Source organism: Bison bison, unplaced genomic scaffold (assembly GCF_000754665.1).
Source record: "Bison bison bison isolate TAMUID 2011002044 unplaced genomic scaffold, Bison_UMD1.0 scf7180017864122, whole genome shotgun sequence".
Lineage (NCBI taxonomy): Eukaryota > Metazoa > Chordata > Mammalia > Artiodactyla > Bovidae > Bison > Bison bison.
This window is the reverse complement of record NW_011494694.1, coordinates 1,252,287-1,278,947: the sequence shown is the minus strand read 5'-3', so window position 1 is coordinate 1,278,947 and position 26,661 is coordinate 1,252,287. Positions and strand designations below refer to the sequence as shown.

The 26,661-nt window shown below is 42.3% G+C and overlaps 1 protein-coding gene across 1 annotated transcript in view; it reads right to left on the bottom strand.

The window, feature by feature from the left end:
* PDE10A (phosphodiesterase 10A) overlaps nt 1-26,661 on the bottom strand; it is a 152,773-nt gene that overhangs the window by 67,028 nt on the left and 59,084 nt on the right. Inside the window, exons 4-10 of the mRNA XM_010839592.1 lie at nt 21,994-22,114; nt 21,454-21,503; nt 10,915-11,055; nt 7,073-7,228; nt 5,330-5,380; nt 3,913-3,971; nt 2,061-2,112 (exon numbers count right to left, since the gene is read on the bottom strand). Coding sequence (XP_010837894.1) covers nt 2,061-2,112; nt 3,913-3,971; nt 5,330-5,380; nt 7,073-7,228; nt 10,915-11,055; nt 21,454-21,503; nt 21,994-22,114 — 630 coding nt within the window. The remainder of the gene's footprint in view (nt 1-2,060; nt 2,113-3,912; nt 3,972-5,329; nt 5,381-7,072; nt 7,229-10,914; nt 11,056-21,453; nt 21,504-21,993; nt 22,115-26,661) is intronic.

Genomic DNA, 26,661 nt, shown 5'->3' with positions numbered 1-26,661 from the left:
TCTACCAGCTGATGAATGGATTAAAAAACTGTGATATGCATATTCATACAACAGAATATTGGTTGCCTACAAAAAGGAATGAAGTAGTGGCACATACTACAACACGCATGAACTTTGAAAACACTGTGCTAAGTGACAGAAGCCAGGCAGGAAAGGCCACAGAGTCAGGATTCCCCTTACGTGGGATTCAGGTGAGATCCACAGACAAGACAGTAAATCAGTAGTTGCTGTGGCTGGGGGCTCAGGGGATGGGGAGCAGACGGGCGACAGCTAAAATGCTTGGCAGTGTCTTTCTGAAGTAACGAAATGCTTTAAAATTCTCTGGTGATGGCTGCAGCTATCTGAGAAGATGCTAAAGACCACTGAATTAAGCACTTTAAATGGATGAATTGTACTGTACATGAATTATATCTCAGTAAAACTGTTTTCTAACATAACATTAAGAATACAAGAACTGGTCAATGGCATTTCTTATACTCCTGGTACAAGCTATATGTCAGTCCATATTATATATTTTTATGTCTTCTTAAATACTTTTCATTGCTTTATAAATTCCTCAAATTTTGTCATAACCAAAGAGGCTATTTTTCTTTTTACTGTGCAGTTTCTTTCTTTTTCTGTCTAAACAAAGCTGACCCTTCAACACTGTCCACACAATAAAAAATCCACATATAACCTCTATTGCCCTCCACATATGTGGCTCCTCCGTATTCACAGTTCCACATCTACAGACTCCACAACTCCGGATGGTGTCTCACTGCAGTATTTACTACTGAAAAAAGTCCATGTGTAAGTGGGCCTGTTCAAACTCATGCAGCTCAAGGGTCAACTGTAAAATCATCAGTGTAACTACTTACAGGGAGAACGTGCTGAAAGCAGTGACCCCTGTGTGACCCTCAGGAAATGCTCTGACACTGCGCATGCACACTCACACCTGACCTGCCAGGACATCAGGGAAACAGATCACTGCACACCATTAAGCCTGGAGATGAAAGGAAGCCTTGTTGTACAGGGTCACTACGTCTTGAGAAAGACCAGGAAAACGGAAAGGAGAAAGAACACCTATCAAAACACACAACAAGGCATGGGTGGTCCCAGCAAGCCGGCCTGGCACGCACGGGTCCACACACACACCACCCCCACCACCCGAGCCCCTCCCTCAGCGGACCCTCTCCCGAGCACTAAAGCAGCAACACTACACGTGGGGAAAGCAAACTCTACTTCCTGGAGCCTTCAGTTCTAGCCTGTGAGTCTTCTGGAAGAGGGAAATAACTTAGACTAAGTAGAATGAAACTCAGGGTTAGAAAGAATCATTGGAAATTCCTAATAAGACCTACATGCAAAAGGTATTCTGAGGAAAGAAAAAGAGATTAAATGCTTTTTCAAATTAGCTCTCCGTTAAATAATGGAAAACTCTGTGGTATTTTTCAAAACATTATTCAAAACCCCTCCAAAATTAACAGAAGTGACAGATCAATCAAGGTGATGCCTCCAGATCACTTTCATCGTTCTTAAAACAGCACATATGATTGTACATTAAAACGCTCCATCATATACTAAGACACCTAGGAGTGGTGTTAGTCACGCAGTAGTGTCTGACTCTTTGCAACTCTATGGACTGTATCCCTCCAGGCTCCTCTATCCACAGGATTCTCCAGGCAAGAATACTGGAGTGGGTAGCCATTTCTTTCTCCAGAGGATCTTCCCAACCTAGGTATAGAACCCGGGTCTTCTGCATTTCAGGCAGATTCCTTACCATCTGAGCACCAGGGAAGCCCATATTAGGACATAATTAAGGCTTAAACAAAATCATTTTTTTTTCTTTTTTTTTCTTCTTTTTTTATTTTATTTTATTTATTTATTTATTTTTTTAAATTTTATTTTATTTTTAAACTTTACATAATTGTATTAGTTTTGCCAAATATCAAAATGAATCCATCACAGGTATACATGTGTTCCCCATTCTGAACCCTCCTTCCTCCTCCCTCCCCATACCATCCCTCTGGGTCGTCCCAGTGCACTAGCCCCAAGCACCCAGTATCGTGCAGAAGGCAACCTACCATTATGTGTTCAAGTAGAGAATCTATTGCAACTATGTTATCAAAATAGGTTCTGAAAAAAAAGAAAGGTAAAATCTTTAAGTAATGTTATTAGAACACAGAACATATGAAACTTTGAATACATTTCCCAATTTTGGCTACATTTAAATAAAAAAACAGAAAGATATATGCTGTTTGACTGTTGTCCTTTCGTGGAAACCACCAATAATATTATTTTAAAGAGGTAAATGAAAGTTTATCACTGACTTTAGTATAAGGGCTCTAATTCCAGAGATTGCCTTCAGTAATTATTCAAGGTAGAGAAAAAGTTTGTAGCATTTAACTAAAACGATGAAGAAATAAAACTGGTACATCAAATTTAACATCTCATTAATAACTTTGATATAAAACAAAAATATTTAAATTTGCTAAATCTCATTAATAAGATAAAAATATAAAAAAATCACTGAAAACCCCAAAAGCTAGAATGTAGTTTAACTGTATTTTTTTTAAAAAAGCAGGGAAATTCATTTGAGAAGAAATATCAGAATACAGGTAATGATAGGAGCTGACAACTCTACACAAGTAAATACATATTCATCATTATGAACTGCAAGTAAGTATTTGTAGGGCATATGGCACATACATTAAAATGTAGACCGGAGAAACAGATAAATCCGCAGGCACGTGTTATAGGGAATATGTGGCAAATACTCTTAACACAGACTGTTGGCAAGGTGCCGCTCTCAGTTTAGGTCTGTGAGAATTTAGCCCTGTATTCAGGATTAAGTAACTTATAGCAATTAACAATGCCCTTTTCAAGAAGAGAAATCATCTGACTTGAAGCTGTTAATATGCTTAGTTACAACATCCACTGAGGAATATCCTGCAAGGAACAGGTTGAAGAAAATCAGTTTCCCACTGGGGAAGAGATTTCAGGTGTCACATGAGGGTTTTAACTGGGCTTTGGGAGGCTTGCAAAGTGTTCAGACAGGCTAGCAAGAGGCCGAACACGGCTTCCCTTCCCGGGTGGCTCTGAAGCAGTCACATCTGCTGTCCAGACATGCTGTTTCATTCTGTCTCAGAGAAGATATGGATAGTTGGCCAAGGAGATCAAAAGAGCACGCCCTCCAACTCAAACTTCCCTAATATTTCAAAACACGAAGATGCAGTTTCAGAATCACAAGTAAGGGGGTTACGGGACTTGGTGATGAGTAAGCCAGGGACATGTCAGCGGGAACAGCATCAGAGCTGCTGCAGAGTGCTCCTTGAGTTCGTAACCTGCCGTGGGGTGGGGCCCTGAAGCTAGCACATCCCGGGGCGTTTTCAGATCTCAACCACTGAGCAGACGGTCAGAGAGATATCAATACATGGCCGTCCCCATAGCAAGCAAACCTGATGTGGGCCTGACGCTTAACGAACATCTGTACTTCCTCCACTGCCAGCCCAAGAGTCTTCCCAGGTTAAACTCCGGGGAAGGGAAAACAAGTGCCAGAGAGGACTTCGGGAAAATGATCAACGTTTCCCCTCCTTCCACTGCTGTCAGTTCTCTCCTATGCAAACAGCAACACTACGGCATCTCTCTGCATAGTCTCTAACACCTTCTAGTGAGTCATTTACAAACATGCCCAACTGCAAATTAAGCTGGTCACATATTCGTCTTTGATCCTTTACTTGTGATGTGAATGTGGGTGAGAATGAAACTCTCTAAGCACAAACATGATGGCCCACACTTACCAGATCACGTGCCGGGTAAGGACTGATCTGCTGCTATTGACCGCAGTGGACAGCAGTCTGTCACGGTCAGGGCCGGCGCCTGATCTAAACCATTGACCTGTTAGAGCTTACCACATCCCTAGAGATGAACACTTACTTTGATACATCGAGTAGAAAGTCATTCAGTTCAGTCTGTTTGGCAAGACCTCTGCATACCTGCCATACAAAATAGTGGCTATTAATTTTGAGGGACTTTTGTTTATTTTAGGAATGAAAATTCCAGAATTTTATTTACCTTATTTATTTAAAAAGGCATAACACAATCACTACTTCAAGGATTTTTAAAAAATTGTACTTGAGCATGTATCACCGCTCAGTACTGTCAGATCCAGGAAGTCCTTGATTCTCATATCATTATCTTGAAATATATATATATATGCTTTATTTTTTATGTGTATACATATATATAAGCACAGAGACATTACTTTGCCAACAAAGGTCCATCTAGCCAAACCTATGGCTTTTCCAGTGGTCATGTATGGATGTGAGAGTTGGACTATAAAGAAAGCTGAGCGTTGAAGAATTGATGCTTCTGAACTGTGGTGTTGGAGAAGACTCTTGAGAGTCCCTTGGATTGCAAGAAGATCAAACCAGTTCATTCTAAAGGAAATCAGTCCTGAATATTTATTGGAAGGACTGACGCTGAAGCTGAAACTCCTATACTTTGGCCACCTGATGTGAAGAACTGACTCATTGGAAAAGACCCTGATGCTGGGAAAGATTGAAGGCAGGAGGAGAAGGGGACAGCAGAGGATGAGATAGTTGGATGGCATCACCAACTCAATGGACATGAGTTTGAGCAAGCCTGGGGAGTTGGTGATAGACAGGGAGGCCTGGCATGCTGCAGTCCATGGGATCGCAAAGAGTCAGACATGACTGAGTGACTGAACTGATGTATACACACACACACACACACACACACACACACACACACAAACACACACATTTTCTCCCTATCAGACAGTTCCTCAGCAATCTGAGTTTGCTGAAATGGACTTAAACAAAACAAGCAGCAGTGGAAGATACAAAACAGAATTCTATTTCTGCCATGTTCCTGAACTTAAGAGCCTGGTTATCAGGGAAACTCTATGCAGTTTGTGACCTTTTAAATTAGATCACATTTTCAAGAGAATCAAGGAACTTGAATTTACGATTATTGTTTTCATATGCCACTGAGTTTAGCGGATGCTTTAATTTAGGAAATGGATCATAGAAATATCAACATTACTGCCAGTAGGATATCATTCCTGGGCTTTCGGTGGAAAACAAAAACCACGATAACAAATGCAAATGATTTAACATCCTGTTTAACTATATAAAAGAATTGGTTGGAAGACAGTTAAGGCAAGCAGTCAGTAAATATAAGTGACCAGATCACACATTTCAGAAACAGGAAAACATTTACTATGCACAAAGCAAGCCGTGCGTGGCGGCTGGCCCGCCCTCGGCCTGCTGGGGGCGGGCTACACAAGCCCATTCTCTGGGACGGCCTGTGAAAGCACCCTGGGACGCACCTGCACCTGGTGTATGGCTACTGAAGCCCAGGCGAGATTCGCCGTCGCAACCTAAAAACAAGAAAAGGAAGAGCATGACGCCAGCTTTCCTCGGCCACATGCACACAGCCCCACAGAGGCCACCAGCTTAAGTTTGGTGTGGTCACCACATCCGTGAACATTCCAAAAACCCGAACTGTCAAATGCATGCAAAATTTCTCTTTTCTATTTCCCACTTCTTTATGATTGAGTGTAATGCTCTTTTGTTCCTCTTAATTTGGGATAAAAAGGAAGATGAATTGATTAAGAGCACTGTCATCTATTGAGCGTATGATAATTATTTTTCACTTCAAATCACTAATAAAAAAGGCTTCTAGTGACAATTTTCTTTCCTTCTTTTTTTAAAAATTAATTAATTTATTTTAATTGGAGGATAATTACTTTACAATTTTGTGATGGTTTCTGCCAGACAGCAACATGAATCAGCCACTGGGGTACCTGTGTACAACCCAAACCCCTCTCCCACCTCCCTCCCCACCCCACCCCTCTGGGTTGTCCCAGAGCACCTTTGGGTGCCCGGCATCATGCATCAACCTTGCACCGCTCATCTACTTCACACATGGGAATGTCCCTGTTTCAGTGCTATCCTCTCAAATCACCCCACCCTCGCCTTCTCCCACTGAGCCCAAAGGTCTGTTCTTCACATCTGTGTCTCCCGCGCTGCCCAGCATGCAGGCTCGTCGTTACCATCTTTCTAAATTCCACGAACATGTGTTACTAGACAGTACCTGTCTCTCTCTTTCTGGCTTACTTCTCTCTGTATAACAGGCTCCAGGTTCATCCACCTCATTGGGACTGACTCAAATCAGTTGCTTGTGACCACTTTAAAAATGACGAACTGTTTCCCAAACTTTGCTGACAAGTGCTTAAACTACTAGCTATCCTATTTCTTTTGTTTTTTTTCTGTTCATCTAACGAGTATTCCTGGGTGCCTGCTGGGGCCCAGATTGGAGAAGGAAATGGCAACCCACTCCAGTGTCCTTGCCTGGAGAATCCCAGGGACGGGGGAGCCTGGTGGGCTGCTGTCTATGGGGTCGCACAGAGTCAGACACGACTGAAGCGACTTAGCAGCAGTAGCTGGGGCCTAGCGCTGTTGTTAGAGAGCAGGTGCCACTCGCGTCTGTGTGCAGGGCTCAGGGAAGATGCCACCCTGAGCAGGTGACCTCAGAGCGTGCTCCTGGAGGCGGCGGCCGGGTGATGACAGAGAAGTCGAAGCAGAGGGGGAACCGAGGTGCGGGATCTGCTGGAGAGGGGCCAGCTGTGCGCAAGGGCCCAGCGTGGCAGCAGGGAGAGAAGGGGCTGGAGGGGCGAACGGTCACCTAGGTGAGAGGACAGGGAGCCGGCCACCCCGGGGCCTGGACGAGCGTTGCAGGTGACAGAGAGGTCACGGTACTCTTCGGTTTTAGCGTCACTGAGCCGTTCCCATTCAAGGAACAGTGAACAGATGCTGGTGTTGTTGTTACTGTTGTTTAGTTGCTAGGTTGTGTCCAACTCTTTGCAATCCTAAGGAGCTGTAGCCGCCAGGCTCCTCTGTCCATGGGATTTCCCAGGCAAGAATACTGGAGTGGGATGCCATTTCCTCTTCCAGGGGATCTTCCCGACCCAGGGATGGAACCAGTGTCTCCTGCCTTGGCAGGCACGTTCTTTACCCCTGAGCCACTAGGGATGTTTCCCAAATGTTTCTAACGCTGGAGCCCTGCTCACCTCCTGGTGACTCAGACGGAAGGCTTCTTTGCCCCAGTGCCGGTAGAGCTCCAGGATGCCAATCAAGTCCCCAATCGCAGTGACGATCGGCAAACACAGCACAGACTGGATTCGCGTCCCCGATTCCAGCCCGGTACCTCTTGGAAACCGTTCATCCTGAAAACGTAGGAGGGTGAGAAGACATAAATTCTTCGAAAGAAATGGAATCATTAATCTAGGATTCTATCAGAAATTCCTTAGTACTTGTAAGCCATGATCAGCCGTTCTTTTCAAAGGAAAACCAAACGACAATGGTCACTGTAAACCTTGCTTAAGAAGACCTGACAACATGGGCTGTGCTGAGTCACTCAGTCGTGTCTGACCCTTTGCGATCCTTTGGACTGCAGCCCACCAGGCCCCTCTGTCCATGGATTTCCCAGACAGGAATATTGGAGTGGGTTTCCATTTCCTCCTCCAAGGGATCTTCCCAACCCTTGTCTCCTCTGACTCCAGCACTGCAGGCGGATTATTTACCCACTGAGCTGTTTAAGATAACTTTAGCAACATGGGACACAAACCCAGATAGTGCCTCACGTTTCTTTTTCATTGTACAGGGGAATTCAATTAATGAATGAATACATATAGCTTCATGCAATAATAAAAGTAAATATGACGGTTTCCCAGGTGGCTCAAGTGGTAAGGAATCCACCTGTTAATGCTGGAGCCGCAGGAGACACGGGTTCGATCTCTGAGCCTGGAAGACCCCCTGGAGGAGGAAATGGCAACCCATTCCAGTATTCTTGCCTGGGAAATCCATGGACAGAGAAGCCGGGTGGGCTTACAGGCCATGGGGTCGCAAAGAGTCGGACATGACTGAGCACACAAGCAATTCTAAGCAACACTTTTTTATTCCTCACCTTCTAGTGTCAGAATTAAGAGTTTTAGAGATATAAAGTCACATGTGAAAATTACCCCAAATGCCATAGCAAATTCTATGTATATAATTGTTTCTCTTATTTTTAAGGTCAGAATAATACAAAACCACAGGTTAATGAGAGTCATTGCAACTGAACCCCAAAGACCCATATTAGGCACTCGAATCAACCAATAATCACCCATTACCTAAGAAATGAAACTGGTTCTTCTACTTCATTTCCTAACTTAGCAAAACCACTCAAAGGAATACAAGAAAACGGAATGAATTAATATCAAAACATCAATTCTATTTACTCACTTTCTGCAGTCTACAGGAAGCTTTTCATGAATCAAGACTAGCACAGATCTGTCCTTTGTAATTTACAGATCTTTGGAAAGCTTGTACATGCATACAACATAACATTTTAAGTGATAATGTATACCATATCTACTTTTAACATGTACTTCCTAAAAATGAGATGGGCTCGGTGTACACCGTCGTGGGGCTTTGAGGCGCACGGTGAGCTGATCTGCTGCGTCTGGACACTGCAGTAGGATCAGCAGCACTGCTGGGGCCTCCACCAGCAGCGTCTTCATCTTTTCTTTTCCGTGGTGAGAATGGTGAAGATCTAGTCTCTTAGAAAGTTTGACAATTATAATATTCTTGTCTATGTAATTATACTGTGAAACATGTATTTTAAGCACTTTTTTTCTTTTTGATAAAACTTTTTTCTTTTTGATAACAGTAGCTAGTAACCTGATTTGTTCAAGGTCACACAGATAATTAGTGGCAAAAATAAAATTAAAATCTAGATTTTGCGACTCCAATTTAGCACTTTTTCAGAGCAAATTCCTGGCACCAATGCACTTGTTTGTATGCTTTTCAGTTTCAAAGTCTGAGCTCACACAGCGACATTTCATCACGACGCATACATATACTGGGGGAGACTGGTCTGAGGGCTCCATCTGGTCCTGTTCTCTGTACCCCTGGGCTTGGTCAGACTACACTGAGTCTGGCCCACTATGTGATTTGGTTGGCTAAACCGAAGGTCATGAAGCTGATGCAAGCAGAGGCTTGAAAACTCACCTGCATGTGTCCACTTCTCTCTGACCCCTGCCAGCACCATAAGACGCCAGGCTAGCCTCAGTGGAAGGGAAGGGGACACATACAGAGAACAAAGGCCACCTCAGCCTGGCCGGCTCCCAAGGGACGCCCAGACGGCCTCAGACGTGAGAGAAAGCTCGGGTCAGCAGAACGGCCGATCCAGAGTCAGTGAGTGGTTGCTGCACGACACCACTAAAATCTGAGGCAGTCAGTCCCACAGCTAACTCATTCAGATCTGTCCTGCTGGGATACGAACCAGCAAAGAGTAATCACTCAGTTTGTATGTATATCAGCACACAGGCAAATATGGAAAGAAGAACTACTCAAACCTAGCTCTTAGGAGGTTATCAGATTATTTCTTGGAGTACAAAGAATTCATTTACACACAAACCCTTTTTATTGATCGCTATCTTGCTTTTATGCTGCTATAACATGGCTTAAGTTACAACATCAAGAGTATATGTTGTCTTTCTTAATTAAATACTTTGGGTTACAAATGTCACTGCCGGGAGCCGGCGAGAGGCACTCCACTTGTGGCAAAGGTCATGAGGAAGGAGGCTCGGCATACGCAAAGGCGGGATCGAGCCTCAGGAGTCCCCCTGGATATTCTCGAGCATCTACCCCCAAAAAACCAGAGTCTGCCTACTTTATTGCTTTGTGCTCTCACCTCTGACTTTACTGGGGGCTGTCCCCTACCACCATCTCGCTCTCTCTGACAAAGAGTTAACTTACAGCTCCAATTAATAAAGTTCCTGGGCATTGGGAGTGTTTAAATCCAAACCCCTCAGATAGCTCTCTAACTCGCCTGACAAGTTTACCCGGACTCCTACAGCTATGCATACGATTGTTTACAGTCTCCCAGCCTGGAGAGGCACGGGAAGCTTAAGATATTCAAATAGCTTAGAGCCTCTCAGAGAATTAGAAACTGTCAGAATAAACTAGTAAAAGATTCCATTGATGAGCCAATTCTTGCTGCCAAGTTTCCACATCCCCTGTGTTGCATCCTTGAATGTGTATTAATTAATATAGTTGGTATGTAGAAAAAATAAGTAGTGGCCTTGGTGTTAGCAACTTTAGACCCTTAAGGTAATAAATTCTTTCCTTTGTTGTAAACCCACTGCACTTCTGCCCTATAGGAATGCAACTTTATCTAACACCTTCGGAAGATGGCGCCAAACCTTAAAATAATTACTCTTAGAGAAAATAAGTCTTATGGTTGACAAACCTTTGTCAAGAGTCATAAAATGTTAATAGGCCTTCTGGCCAGAAGATGATGTAAATCACCTAAACCATTTGTATATGATAAATTTGCAGGAAAGAAACCCTGGTTTTTGATAAGGATCAAAGACTGCTGAATTTGCATGATTTCACATCCCCTATTATCCTCTATGTGTAACTTAGGGTATAAAAGCCCCTGTTGAAAATAAAGCTACGGGCCTTGCTCACCAAAGCTTGGTCTCCCCATGTCATTCTTTCTTTTCACATTCCGGCTGAGTCTCCATCTGGAGCGCGGAGGTCCTCTGCGACCATTTATTTGCCTGGGCTTCTAAGACCCACTCGAGAAGGTGTCTAAGGTGGGGCACCTTCCGCTATTTGAGAGGGCGCCTGCAGCCTCCGTGGTCAGAGCTAATCTGGTGTCACAGGTTATATTGATTTTCCGCGTAAACCAAGCTACTCAGCCTCTTTTCTCCACTGAATTTTCCTACTGAGCTATCCTCATTCGATTACTGTTTATATCTTTGATGAATATTTAAATAAGTCGCCGATGCCGTCTCCCCTTCGAATACCCTGGATCAGCCAGGGCTGGACCTCGGCATGTCACAAAGGGTGAAAAGCCACTCACGCCGAGGATGTCTTCCACCAGCAACGTTTTCCTGGACTTGGCCACATAGGCAGAGGTGGTGGTGCCCTGGGCGATGGGACCAGCGGGGATGAGCTTGGGTTTTCCTTCCTTGATTCCAGGCGGGATAAACACACAAAGGCTCTGCGAAGAGGAAAAGAACACGTTCTAGAAACTGTCCTGTGCTTTTTGGCACGGGACACAAAGACTCCTAGACATTACTTAACGATGACAAGAAATCTGTGAGCCAAGGGAAAGAGGAGCCCCAAAACAAGGGAGGTGCTTTGCGATGACCACACTAAGCATCTGAGGTGGAATTCCCACGAACACAAGACACACGCTCGACACAGGACTCGCACGAATGTCCACGTGTGAAAACTCTTACAGCAGCCTCCAATTTTTATCCACAGGAAATACTAACATGAAGACAGAAATGTAAGCTGTCCTTGGGCTCTAGAAACTACCAATCAAGAAGCAGACACGACGCGCCCCGCTTCCTACAGACGTGGCACATGGATCTGTAACTACAAAGTCAATGTGAGATGACTATACTTTTTCACGTTCATTAAAAATCTTTCTCAGAATGTTACTACTTCTTTTTTTTTTTTTTAATAATCAACCACTCCATTCCTGAAACTGGCCTGCCCATAATATTACAGACTTAGAATACTCTTGGTAAAATCTTTGCTTTTCTCTGCACATACACACCAAAAATTAAGTAAATAAATGACTGGACAAACCTGGCTGTACCTCTCCCCCTCAGAAGACGTGGCAGATGGAGAGCATTTGAAAGTATCTTAAATTTATTTTTTTAAACACAATCAATTATTTTGACTAAACCCAACCACATTTTAAAATAAATTTCTACTAAACAAGAATTGTTAATGAAATCATCTGGGCAGGGGGAGCAACATTTTGACAGAACCACACTGTGATTATCTACACGATCTAAAAAATATTAAAGTTCTGGTAAATTCTCCCAACACTTTACTTTTATCTTAACTGGAACTGCTGTAACTTAAGGATGAGGGCCTTTTGAACTAGTAAGTATTAGGCAATCCTCTGATGTGTTGCTTTTTAGATAATGTGGTTTTCCAACTTTGGAATGTCAAAGACGCAGAAGATGAGGGTTCAATCCCTGGGTAGGAAAGATCCCCTGGAGGAGAAAATGGCAACCCACTCCAGTATCCTTACCTGGGAAATCCCACAGACAGAGGAGCCTGGCGGGCTAAGTCCATAGTGTCACAAAGAGTCAAACACAACTAAGCCCGCGTGCGAGCACACGCGTGCATGCACACACACACACTGTCAAAGAACTCTTTCTTCAAATAAAATCTTACAAGGGATTGAGCACTATAAACCTGAGCGACTTCAATCACTGGGAACAGAGAGGAGGAAAACAGAGCCTCGGCTCATTCTGTGTGCTTTAAGTCACCATTATCTAAAGATTATACATTCAAGATAGTTTCATTCATTAGTATATCTATATTAGCTAGGACTAGGTTTAAGCAGTAATTTGCTATTAAGTACAATGTCTGTGAAAATCAGTTTTAAATTGCTTCTTTTAAAAAGTATTAAGCTTAAAATATTTAAATACAAGTTACATGCTTTAAAAAGATGTTTTTAAATTTAACTACATATGCGATGATAATTGACAATTGGACCATACACATTTTTAAAGTGGCTAGAAATCAGTGTTTTTACAATAGTTACTGTACTCTATTATGCACCAACACACATGTGACATAAACAAGTTTAGAATTTCATTAGATTTAGTATCTATCTTGCAAAACATCATTCAGTGTGTTACCATTTCTTATGATTGACAGGAGAGTAGCAAAATGATCCAAGAACAGGAAGAGAGATGACTACAATAAAAATATAAAAAATACAGTATATGTAGGCTGAATAAGAGTCAGAATTGACAATGATTTTTTCAAATTATGAGAAAGTTAATTACCAAGGATGCTGAGTAACATTTCTCTTCTCAAAGTCAGAACTGCAGGAAATGAACTTAAATTGACCCGAGTCGTTTGGATAACTTTAAAAGAACTTCCCGCAACACCACCAGAAAACAAACGCTGAAGCAAGCTCCCAGCAGAAGCTCTGGATATTTTTTAACACTTGTTGACTGCCTGTGTTTGTTGTTTGAAGATATACCACAGACACTTCTTTAGGCTGACTTTTCTGTAAGACCATTAAGGCTGAATTTACTAATATCTTCAAGTTACATTTTGCTTCATAATTCAGTAACGACGAAATAGCTTTATGGTCCTGGATCATTTATTTAATATAAACATTGACTGCCTCTATGCAGACTTTCTAGATGATATACAAGAAACAGACAAGCAAATAATGCACTGTGGGTACGTGGCAAGCTACGCTGCATACTAGACTTGCTGAAAATAAATGATTTAGAAATCCTTCAATAACCTGACTGAATGTGGTAAGCTTCTCGTGCAAAATAATTATCAAAAAAAATTATTCTTTACAATGGGGACTTTGTACTTGTTTTACTAATTTGATTATGATTTTTGTTCACATTTATCAAATAGAAAGGCCTACAAATGAGAATTGAGAGCAAGTGCTAACAAAAAAGTAAGTTGTCCTGTGAAGGCTGAAGGCGCTGGTCACGTGAAGGCAACGTGAGGGCTGAGCCAGTCAGACACCTGTTTTGATGTTCTCACAGCTTCAGTGTCTGTCCTCTGTACTAGAAGCTTCCTCCTCTTTTTGGGTGGCATTTTTTTTTAACTCCACATGGTTCCCCTGTGCAGCAGCTCCCTTCCTGGCATCGTTCCTGATTAAATCATCATCCTCGGATTCATTTGGAGTGTGTGTTCGGTAACAGCATGTTGCACGTGATCTCTGAGGTTGATCCGGCTAGTGGGCAGTTATTACTGCAAACAGACTATGTCAATAACAAACCTCCAAGTTAGAGACTGAATATTGCAGGTATTCGGGAATAGAGAAAAGTTTGTTAAATCTACCTTAACTCACTCCACAGAAATAATTTTCAAAAAGATAGTTACGGATTGAATAGCCTTCCTTTTCCCACTGGCTGAACTCATCACATAAATCCTCAAGCACACCTGGGTCTGTCTCTGAACTCTCAATTCTGTATCACTTGGTTTATTTTTCACCACACTGTTTTAATTACTGTAATTTATAGTACATTCTGTGACCTGGTAAGCCAAGTCTTGCTTTGGTTCTTCATGTTTCAAAATAATCATAATTTATAAGACACATTTTGCATTTTGCATTGATGAAGGTCCTGCACTAACGCATTAATGACTGATGGGTGGAGAAAAGTTTTCATAAAGAAATGGAAAAATGAAGCAAAGACTTTATTTTTCAAAATCAATCATTAGGAGTTTTTTAAAGAAGTATTTTTAAAGAACTTTAATACAATACTTAAGATTTACTTTCAATTCAAAGTTATTATAAAATGTTGGTTGTATTTTCCATATTGTAATAAAACACATCCTTAGAAGGCTATCTTATACTCCAAGGTTTGTACCTCCCATGCCCCCATGTCAATTCTTACGAATTTTGACATAAGAATTTGACTGGGATGTTCAAATTAATAAGATGAAAAAAGATTATACTCATTATTTATTTTCACAGGAAGATGAATGAAAACTTTCATCAAATATCACTGTATAACATATTAAATATATTAAGGTGATTATACATACATTTATAATCTATAACATCCAGCGTTGAGATGAGTCTCTAAAATTAATTTCTGCTCTAATGTTGTATAAATCTATGAAAACTTTTATTAGCACAAATTTTTTAGAGGCTAGAGATGAAAAACTACATGAAAACCGAAAACAAAGAAAAGGTTCAAAGTTTGACATCTCAGCCGACCCTACCTTTTCAAGAAGAGCTTCATGCATCGGGGCGTGCACCTGACCCCCGAGCTGCTGGTCACTGCAGCTGAGAGCGCTGCAGGTGGCCTGGATAAGGCCCTTCACCTCCCAACACCAGCAAAGAGACTGGCCACAGGGCTGGAAATCAGTCCAGATGCCAGGCAGTGGCAGGGCGTAAGTTAGTTTTTTCATTATTTCAAACAAACTCATGATGACCTATCCAATATTTTTGTGGTAACAGTACATTTCCAAAAATATTTCTAAAGTTAAACCATTTAAAGTAAAGGAGATTGGTAACAGTAGTCATAATGACTAAGCTGACTCAAGGCAGAAATAAAAAAGCGTTCAAGTTATTTTAAAAAAATCAAATTTTTAGAAATAGGTTCAGTGGAAAAAGAACCATAGACTAGACTACTGCACATTATTTGTTAAAAATAACAGGAGTTTCTGATGAATTGGGAAAATGATTCATTGACATCAACCACAGAGATGTCTGCTTTATGTGGTAAACATCTGCTCTCATCTTTCTTCCCACACACAATTCAAAGTTCAGTTTATTCATGAAACTTCTCTTTTATGTTACGGTTTCAACTCACAACCAGTTAAAGTTTGGAAACACTTTTTAAGAAGAAAACAAATTACTGAGGCTTACCATTAAGTTATTTTTCTTGGAGACACTAGATGGCACTGGAGAGTAAATGAATTTCACTCCGTGCAGAGGGCAGGAGCAACTAGCCCCAAGTTCCCTGGAACGTGAGCCAGATCCCTAACTTTGTTTGCACAATTCTTACTAAAGTTCACTGTGCATTGACAAAGTCACATGGCTACTCTAAACTAATACATAAAGAGCTATCTATGAACTTACTTTATGAATTATAAAGTCTGATGAATAATTAGAGATCACAAAGTTTTCAGCTTTCACAAACTACTCTTATAGATAATATATATATAAAAACTATATTAGAACATTATAAAGTATGCTACATAGTAACTGAAGTATGTGACTAGGTATTAAGCAAAAAATCTCAATCGTGAAAAAATCAGTTTTGCCCAACAACTATTTCAAGAGCGCCCTGTATACGCTATGTGCCGGACACTGGCATTGGTCAGAACACAAAAAGCTTCCTTTGCTAGATTTCTCACAGACTGCTTTCTCCTTCCTTTTCCCTTCTTGTCTACTAAGGGAGAAGTCTCCTACGCTCTATTCAAATAGAGCTCAGCATCCAAGCTCATTTCAGTGTTACCAAGCCCAGACCCCACCAGCCAATCAAAGGTAGGGTCCCGAGAGCACCTCGGCTCCTCTCTGCTCACGTGTCATCATGCAGTATAATTAATGGTGGATTTCTTCATTTCTCCTACTGACTGTACGTTCTTTGAGGACAGGAATGGTTTTTATTTATTTGTAGGCTCAGTAAATTCAACACAGATTTTGGTACATGGCTGGCGTCTAAAATGGCTTATTAAATGACATGCATAGACATAACGCTTAACCAATGGAGGTCAAACTAAGATTCAAAAGTTTGAGACTCTTGTAAAAATCCCAAAGTAGTGAATTGGAACTCACACAATCCAACTCCAGAATCTTTACTCTGGAAAACTGAACAACTAACTGGGGAGCTTTCCTTCTCTTCCCAAGCTCTGGAACAGTGTGGCCAGCCAGGCATTCCCTCTTCTGAAGGGCTGACCCCAGTTGAGTGCGAGCTCAGAGTAAGGAACCAGCTCTGGTTCGTCACCCGCCATGTCCCAGAGCGAGCGACAGCCTGAACAACGCTGGTGCTCAAAACCACTGCCAATGTCCTATCGGCTTAAAAAACAAACAAACACACATCATTTCAACACTGCCTTCAATTTCTTCCACTTACTGGTCTGTTGGTTTTCTATCATCATTTGGATACATAGTTTTCTATCATCAAATGGAACAATTTCTATTTTCCTCAAAAACTCCATTTCACCTACATTCTCACATTTCTAAGTATGCTTTCATAATTTGCTATTTTCCACTCTATTGTTTTATTGTCTTTTAAATTAGCTTCAAGATGAGTTCAATAATCACATTTAATGTATCGTTTTTAGTGCTTTAATACCATTGAAGTTGTCTTCTACCGTCTCCTAAATTTTCTGTGTTTTAATTTTTTTTCTCTCTGGTAATATGAATGTTGGTTTTAAATTCTACCTGTATAACTTTTGATGTATTTAAATATTATTTAAGCTATATTTTTCAATGTAGCAATTTCAGAAATTAAATTATTTCTACTGATGCTCATTGGTGAAAAAAGAAATTAATACTTTTGTAAGAATGATTTAGTCCATGCCATGTCTGTCTTAATCCTTGTATTAATATTTATTGATATCAAGACTAAAGTTTTTATTGTAGTCTATTTGGGTTGCATTATTATAATTTTGTCACTAAAGTATATACATTTTGTTTTGAAAGTGAGTCACGAAGAAATACTTTCTAACTATGATTCAAAATCCAGAGACAAATTTTAAAAATATTGATAAATATCTATAATATGTTGTCTTTCATGTACAAAGGAAGAAATATAAGAAAATATACATGTATCTCCTCATCTATGCAAAAATAATGCTTTACTTTATTTCATACAGTTAGCTTACATTTTAGAAGTATGTCAACATCTGTTGCAAGCAATATGGCAGATTAGATAATTTGACACTCCTGAAAAAAACAATTGTAAAATTATTTAAAGGCTGGATAAAGAATATTTCACAAGTATTTTATAAGGCATTGCTGGGCTGAGAAGATTGGAAGGATCCAAAGAAATCTAAAAGGAAGTAAACAAAGGGACTCTGGGAGGTGAGCAAATTCCATTTTTTTTTTTTTTTTTTTCCTTGACAGCATCAGCTAAAGCCTAGATACAGAGTTGACCCTTGACGCACATGGGTTTGATCTGTGCGGATCCACTTACACGCGGATCTCTTTCAACAGGGGCCACAGCAGCACGTACATCCACGAGGGATTGAATGTGCAGAAGTGGACTCGGGGATTCTGAGGGCCGGCAGTCAAGTGACCCATGGATTTGTTCGAGGGTCAACTGTATTGACCTCAGCAGAGTCGCGTGGCTAACAGGAGATCAGAGGTAAAGCTTGAGACCTCTCTACTGGGAAGTCTAATAGGAGACCCCCAGGCAGGTCAGGACCAGCCCAGGGCTATGGGCTCATCTCAGTCTGAAGGGTGAAGACACCACAGCTGCAAGGGGATGACAAGGAAACCAGAGTACCTTGAATTTATTGCTGCAGAGAAAATAAAAATCTCATCTGAGAAGTGATAACTGTGCATCGTGTGGACGTGAGGCTTGAATCCATACCACTCAGTGGTCGGGAAGAAAATCTCAACTATACGAGTTAATCAGAATAGATTTCAATTGGTGGTACCTTCAGTGAATGGCAAAAACAAGTACATATCTGATCTCGAGAAACAGAACGGGGAAGGAACAACCTCAAGAATATCGACTGAAAGGGGCCAAAGGAATAATATGACTTACAGGAGTAGAACCCAGTCATTATCCCCTAAAATTATCCTCCCAGGGAGAAAGGCCTCTTTGTGAGGCTTATATGCTGGAGAGAAAACTGGATACGCAAATAATCAAACGAGGCACAGATAAACACGAAATTACAGGTTCAGCTCAGTGCCTCGAAGGAGAAGGATCTGACATTAAGAAAGCATAGCAGAGCAGAAGCTGACTTAGGAAGGTCAGGAAAGGCTACCGTTTCGCTCTGTACCCTGCTGCTCCTAGGGCTGCGCTAACAGGATACACTTGTCCCTGAGATGTGGGGAAGAAAGGGGGAAAGACTCCATCAGCCTGGAGAGAACCACGGAGAGTCAGTCAACTGACCTCAGGGGTTAGAAGGAGGCACCAGCCGAAGCCTGAGAAGACATCACCAATCCCTCAGTTAAGTTACAAAGTGAATAAGTAAAAGTGAAAGGATTAGATACATGCAGATCATATTTTAGGGGCTTCCCTGGGGCTCAGTCAGCAGTGCAGATCACTTCCAGCACAGGAGACCCAGGTTCCATCCCTGGGTCGGGAAGATCCTCTGGAGAAAGAAATGGCAGCCCACTCCAGCACTTTTGCCTGGAGAATCCCATGGACGGAGGAGCCTGGGGGGCTGCAGTCCACGGGGTTGCAAAGAGTCGGACACAGCTTAGCAACTAAACCAAAACAGAATTACATTTGGGATATTCGAGCTGCAAAAGCTTTTTCTAAATCATAATCAGGCAGAAGTCTGCAACAACAGAGTACAGAAGTATAGCCAAGTGGTTAAGAGCAGGCGGTCTGGGAACCTAAACCCCAGCTCCGAGCCAGGCCCTGTTAGAGGCTCCTGCACAGCAGACCAGTCTCCCAGTCGTCTGCCCTTTCCACCTCCGCAGACAAGCTCTCCCCACCTTCCCATTCTCCTCCACACAGAGCAGAGGAGGGCCAGACCACGGGGCAGCCTCGCCTCGGCCTAGGGTTCATATCATTTCTTTCCAGGTAGAACAGCCAAAACGCTGAGTCCACAACCCAGGTATCAGCAGGGAATCTACTGGTCTCAGTTTGGGTCATAAACATCTGTGACTGAAGGTCAAGGGTCACAATACAAACACAGCTGCTGTGGACCATCCCTGAGGCTTGTGTGGAGACATCAGGGAAAGAGTGATAAGACGTGGACTACTGTAGTTACACGATAATATGCATACCAGAAACCATGAAAATTATTGTAAATTATTTTCTACATCTGCATTTACAACTACAGCTACATTTACATTTACAACCTAGATGTCCATTGACGGATGGATAAAGAAACTGGGGTACATATACACAATGGAATATTACTCAGCCGTAAAGAGGAACACATGTGAATCTGTCCTAATGAGCTGGATGAAACTAGAGCCCATTATACAGAGTGAAGTAAGTCAGAAAGAGAAAGAAAAGTATTGTATACTGACACACACGTGTGGAATCTGGAGAGACGGCACTGATGGGTCTATCTTCAGGGCAGCAGTGGAGAAACAGACACAGAGAACAGACCTCTGGGCAAGGTGGGAGGAGGGCAGAAGGGAGCGGTATGGAGAGAGAAACAGAAACTTACAACACCGTTTGTTAAACAGACAGCCATTGGGAATTTGCTGTATGACTCAGGGACTCCAACAGGCTCTGCAGCCGATGAAGGATGAGGAGGGGAGGCAGATGGGAGGGAGGTCCGGGACAGAGGGACATGGGTGTGCCCATGGCTGATTCTTGTTGATGATTTATGACAGAAAATCTCAAAATTCTGTAAAGCAATCATCCTTCAATTTAAAAAATGTTAAAAATATACTGTAAATTATATACTAATTTTTTTAAAGGAAGTCTTAGTTTTTAAACAAAAATTTCAAATTTTAGAAAAAAAAATTTTAGAATGACTAGGACAGAAATCTATTCGTTACTTCAGTAGCTTCATCATTTTAAAATACTACCAGTATGTAAAATAGAAAGCATTCACAAGTAGGAGTAATATCTGAATAATTCTACTTAATAAACCCTCTTGCTGACTGCTCATATGAAAGAAAATAAGAGAGAATACAGGTGAATACATAAATGAATAAGAAGCGGTCCTTATCCTAAAGAGCTTTTAATCTTGTAACACGGATCATCACAACATAAGGGGAGCAACGGTTGTGCAAATGAAGAGGTCAGTTATGAGTAGGGGCACCCAGCCAACAAGGACTTTTTGTGCAATGACTTTCATGGTTTGGACTACTCTACTATTCATGAATACTGCTAAAAATATCAGAATACTGTGTCTCTATTCCTATTAACATTTTATATAATATAAATAGCATACATTTTGCTTACTTACAAAACAAGTATCACACTGCAAAAATACATACCAAATCTCAAATAACAATGCCTAACACACAAGCAATACAGAGTAAAGTTTGCAAAATAATGTTATAACTGAGTTTTATTCACTTAACCTATGAAGATAAGTGTTGCTGGTTCAGAGTATTTTTCTAAAATGTTACATATGTGTTAATACCATAACAAAAAATCAGATGCCAATAACTGAAAGTCCTGAAATAGTTTTGAAAGTGCCTAAGCGAGCTGCACTTGACGGCAGACGGTGCTGTAAGTGAGTCAGTCCAGAAACACAGGGTCCAGCCTGTTCTGCTGACGGGTGGACCGGGCACCCCTAAGCAGCTCCAACCACAGAGCAGCCCGAGGCACCACCCCACAGCTCAGGAATCTATACGCAGCAGCTCCGTCCGGCACTTTTCAGAGTTAGCTTTACAAAGTCTACAAACATCACATAAAACTTCTGCTCTCATTTGCTTCTGCTGCAGATTGCGTGTAGAAAAAGGGCACAGACTGCCCCTGACACCCCAGCCCACAGTGATGAAATAACTCCTGCACAGAACAGTGAGTCTAGAAACGCCATTCATGAAATAGCACACCACAAACCAAACCAAAACAATAAAAAAAAAAGTTAAGATTTTCACGACTAAACGTCACCATGTTGGTAAACTCAACGGGTAACCACCACGCACACAAACAAAACAGGAAACGCTGGTGGAAGCACTTAATGACGATGCATTTATTAATGACGATGCATTTGCCGTCTGCAACGTAATGTAAAGCTTGTAACATCCTCTCATCTAGAACACCTAAGTCTAAATTTACATACTTACGTTATTGCACTCTCCAAGGAAATACAGTGCAAATCCGTCAGCTTTTGTGGCTGCCAAAGTAACAAAAAAGGAAGAAACTAATCTCAATGGGAGAATACAACATGCATGAATTCTCTAAGGTGAGACTTCAAATATGAGTCTTTCGAATGCATTTGTTAGCATAATTTTCATACAGTAAACTGAACTAAATAATTTATGGCTTTACTGAATTACATACTTAGAGTATTTTCATTTCTTTTCATTAGCTATTTCTGTTTTTAAGATGTGACATTCTCAAAGGTACACAGCAATGTACTATGTAATAATATATTGGTCAAAGTTTAAATATTAGAATTATTAGAAAATATTTTTTAAAATTTGAGACATTTAATTTTAAAGCATTTAAAAATAGACAAATGACATAATACTGAATAACCAATATAATATAAGCATCAACCAGAAAGAATGATGTATATGCCTGCATGACATCACTGAAGAGAGCGTAATTTAATTTACTTTGGTGTAATCTTTCTACTAGGAGGAACATAAAACATTCCTTACCGATTTTGATGATGCTGCTCAGTTCATAGAGGAGTAGCTGGTTGTCTCCTCCTGTATCCAACCGTTGTTCTATATAGCTATTTAGTTCATACACAACTCCTTGCATATTTGTATCTTGATACTTTGAATAAAAAAAGAAAGGCATAATTAAATATAAAAAATAAAAATTCCTTAGTTTGTCACATATGCAATTAATACACATGGCTTTATATTATATATTAGCTGTTCATGATGTTTTTATAGAGCATGACTTAATTATAACATACCATAAAAATAGATTGAAAGTTAAAACTGCTACAACTTAGGGTATCTGTAGACTCCATGAATGAATATTTATTTTAAAATATAGAACGTTACAAGTTTCTGAAGTTTTAAATACAACGTGGTCAGGCAAGCTGGATCAGTAAAGACAGTTTGGAAATGTGTTAACTGACTGAAACGTCCTAAGATGCCCTGCGCTGGGTGAAATGGTGCTTGTTTATTACTCTCCACTCACTGGGGCCCATGGAGTGACCCCTGGACCCAAGTCTGACCTCAACTCTGCCACGAGAACAGGAAGGGGAGGCTCTCTCGGGAGCCGCCCCTGCGAGAGCAGCAGCCCCACAGCAGGCCCGTGGTGCTGGCCGCACTGGGGCGCCAGGGCAGGAGCCGGTGGACAAAGGTCTGGGAAGACGGTGGAGTGTCTTCTTCAAAGGACTGAAAACCCATCTTCTGGTGAGCTTCGTGCCACCGAGCATCCTTCCCAAGCCTCCTCTCCAAACCACGGACGTGGTGAACTTTAAAATAAAATTGTCACACTCTGAGGCTCAACAGACTCCTGGGGCTCCCCAGTGCACTTAGCCTAAAGGCTTCTCCCAGGGTGGTCTCTGAGCTCTGCAAAACATGGTGATTGTCTGCTGCGGAAACCATATCAGGCCGTCTCTCTCTTTCACGCACTCACTAGGCCACTCAGCCATCTTTCACTCCGAAAGCCCTACCGCTGGTTGTTACCGCTGAGCCCTGCACCCATCCCTCTGCAGGATGAATACACAAAAGAACGGATGAGGAGATCAGTCAGTCGCTCCACAAACACGCACTGCCAGAGCCGGCGACCCACTACCTACACAGGCGCTCTTCCCAACACGAGAAACGCTAGAGCCTGGACAAGATAGAATTCCAGTCCTCAAGGAACTTACACTCTAGCCGGAAGAGAATAAGTAAGCAAGCTATACAGTGTGATGGAAGGTGATGGGCACGACGCAGACAGGAGATCCGGGAAGGCTGACGGTAATCAGCTTTGGAGGAAAGGACGGCTTTTTAAACGGGATGGTCAGGGACGGAAGGATCCAGGGACACGAGAGACACGGACAGGCTCCGGTGAAGCCTAGAACCGTGAAGGGTGGGGCTGCCTAGCGCCGCTGGCTGCCTTGTAGAAGGATGCTGGTCGCCCACCACCTCTCTCTGCTACTGACCCATTAACAGACTTAAGTCCAGGCAGACCCCAGAAAATGAAGTTCAAGGATAAACTGTCAAGAGATGAGACAGATGAGATTCAGCTAACCCATACAAACCTGGGCTTCCTTGGTGGCTCAGAGGGTAAAGCGTCTGCCTGCAATGCAGGAGAGCCGGGTTCAATCCCTGGGTCACGAAGACCCCCTGGAGAAGAAAATGGCACCCTACTACAGTATTCTTGCCTGGGGAATCCCATGGACGGAGGAGCATGGTAGGCTACAGCCCATGGGGTTGCAAAGAGTTGGACACGACTCAGCAACTTCATTCACACGTAGAAACCTGGGAAACAAATGAAGATGGACCTCACGGGGGCTAGGGTCGGGTAGAATACAGATAACCCTGGATAAGGCAGATGGAGGAGGGGTGCAGTAAACAGAAGCACCGGGCTCAGTGGGCTTGCACTCGGGACAGCTGGAATCGGCACCACCTCCTCCCCCTCGATGGATGATATTTAATGCAGCTGAAAATCAGAACCTCCCCTGTATATATTCTAATCTCGGTGAGACTGGAAGGCTAGCGGGGATTCTTCCTGTCAGACCCAGTGACCCGCCCCTTAGCTATATCCGATGGACGCTCCCTTCCTCAAGGCCATGACAAGTGCATTCCCCAGGCCGCCGGCCTGTGTGCAGAGCTCGGAGCTGTGGGCCACGGGTGACTCTGGGAACCACTGCGGTTCATAGGGTTTTACTGATTCACTGAGTATATGGGATCCTGGCCTCACAGGGGACAGGAGGCCACACATACTAACCAGAGACAAGGCGGGTGCTGTTAGCATAGTGGACAGAACTGAAGCTGAGATCAGAATGAGCCGGCCAGCAGAGGGCTTCAACCCGCACCAAGCACCTGACCACAGTGTCCCTGCAACTGAAAGAGACAGGGCGACCTCCTGCCTCAAGGAGGGTTTTTAGTCACTCAGTAGAGGAGTCCCTGTAAAAATGATAGCAGACTGACTTTTCCCTGACGATGTAATTCTGAGAACAGGCCCTTCAACGTGACCGGAATGCAGTGCTGAGATCAGTGGCCAGCTGCTCTCCATCTCTTTGGGACAGGAAATGGGTCGTCACACACAAGCGAGAACAAGGAGATACTTGGGGTTATGGACACTTTATCATGAGGTTTCCTTTCAAGTCTCCGAGCTTTCATTTTTATCATTTGCGTAATAAGAACGTTGAAATAGACTGTATTTAAGATATCTTTCAACAGTAACCTTCTGTGGCAATCTATGACCTCAAATTTTGTTGCTGTTTATATTAAACTTCAAATTCTAATCTTGAAAATAATACATGGGTTACTTTTAGCAGACCCTGTTTCCTTTGATTAGCAATAATTGCATAAATACCATAAAAGCAAAATATTTAACTATGATTACTAATTTATGCTAACATAATATTACCTCTCAAATATCAAAGGTTCAGATGGTAAAGAATCTGCCTGCAATGCAGGAGACCTGGGTTCAATCCCTGGTTTGGGAAGATCCCTTGGAGAAGGGAATGGCAACCCACTCCAGTATTCTTGCCTGGAGAATCCCATGGCCAGAGGAGCCTGGTGGGCTACAGTCCATGGGGTCGCAAAGACTTGGACATGACTGAACGACTAATACACACACCTTAACAGTTAGTGGATCATTCAAGTCACAATATACTAAAAATGTTAAAATATATATAAATATGAATAATAATAACAATTATTTGGCCTCAGGCTTATGGCCATTTTGCTAGTCATTAGTACTATTACTAGAGGAAAAGCAGAGGAAGCAAGTGGGGATGAAAGTCAGCTAAGGCACTTCTCTTACAGAAACATGATGAAGAAAGTTTACCCAGGGATCAATTCAATTCAGTTGAATAAACTTTCAGTTCTATGTCTTGACTAATAGGAAACTACAACAGTATATTAGTGAAGTTGTTAAGAACTTGTATTTGCACAGCATTTCAACTCCGCCAAGTCCTTTCACCACTGCCTTTATTAAAAGAACCCATATAAAGCATGCACTGAGTATCACAGACATTTCTCAATCAAGAGGAGTCAGAACTCGAAGCTACAATGAACTGGGCAGTGGAAACCTTAGAATCAAACTGGACACAGTCACCCTCATTGTCTGTTCCACGTTGGTTTTCAAGCAGTACTTGCTTTTCATTAGAGAAACCACACACACACACAAAGGATTTGCAGAGATATGACTCCATTGACAGGACTGTGGTGATCTAACATTAAAACGGGGAACTATGTCAGCCAGGCACTGAAATTGTGAACTCCATCAAGCTCTGACAGATGGTGTTGCTTCCCGTGAAACTGCACCATGTCCTGAATCATCCCTGTGAGTTTGCTGTGGTGCCTGAGGGCATCTGGAACACAACTTGGGGACCAGGGAATAGCCACTCTGTCACCCAGAGAGAAATAAAATTTTACATGACACAAGGATTCTGGAGAAGATTCTTGAGAGTGTCCTGGACTGCAAGGAGATCAGACCCATCAGTCCTAAACGAAATCAACCCTGAACATTCACTGAAGGACTGATGCTGAAGCTACAATACTTTAGCCACCTGATGCGAAGAGCCAAGTCATTGGAAAAGACCCTGATGCAGGGAAAGACTGAAGGCAGGGGGAGAAGGGGGCAACAGAGGATGAGATAGTTGGATGGCATCACCGACTCGATGGACATGAGTTTGAGCAAGCTCCAGGAGTTGGTGATGGACAGGGAAGACTGGCGTGCTGCAGTCCATGGGGTCACAAAAGTTGAACATGACTGAGCAACAATAATAGTACTGACTGAATCAGTTCAGTTCAGTTCAGTCGTGTCCGACTCTTTGCGAACCCATGAACCACAGCACACCAGGCCTCCCTGTCCATCACCAACTCCCGGAGTCCACCCAAACTCATGTGCATTGACTCGATGATGCCATCCAACCATCTCATCCTGTCGTCCCCTTCTCCTCTTGCCTTCAATCTTTCCCAGCATCAAGGTCTTTTCCTTGATGAGTCAGCTCTTTGCATCAGGTGGCCAAATATGGGAGTTTCAGCTTCAGCATCAGTCCTTCCAATGAACACCCAGGACTGATCTCCTTTAGGATGGACTGCTTGGATCTCCTTGCAGTCCAAGGGACTCTCAAGAGTCTTCTCCAACACTACAGTTCAAAAGCATCAATTCTTCGGTGCTCAGCTTTCTTTATAGTCCAACTC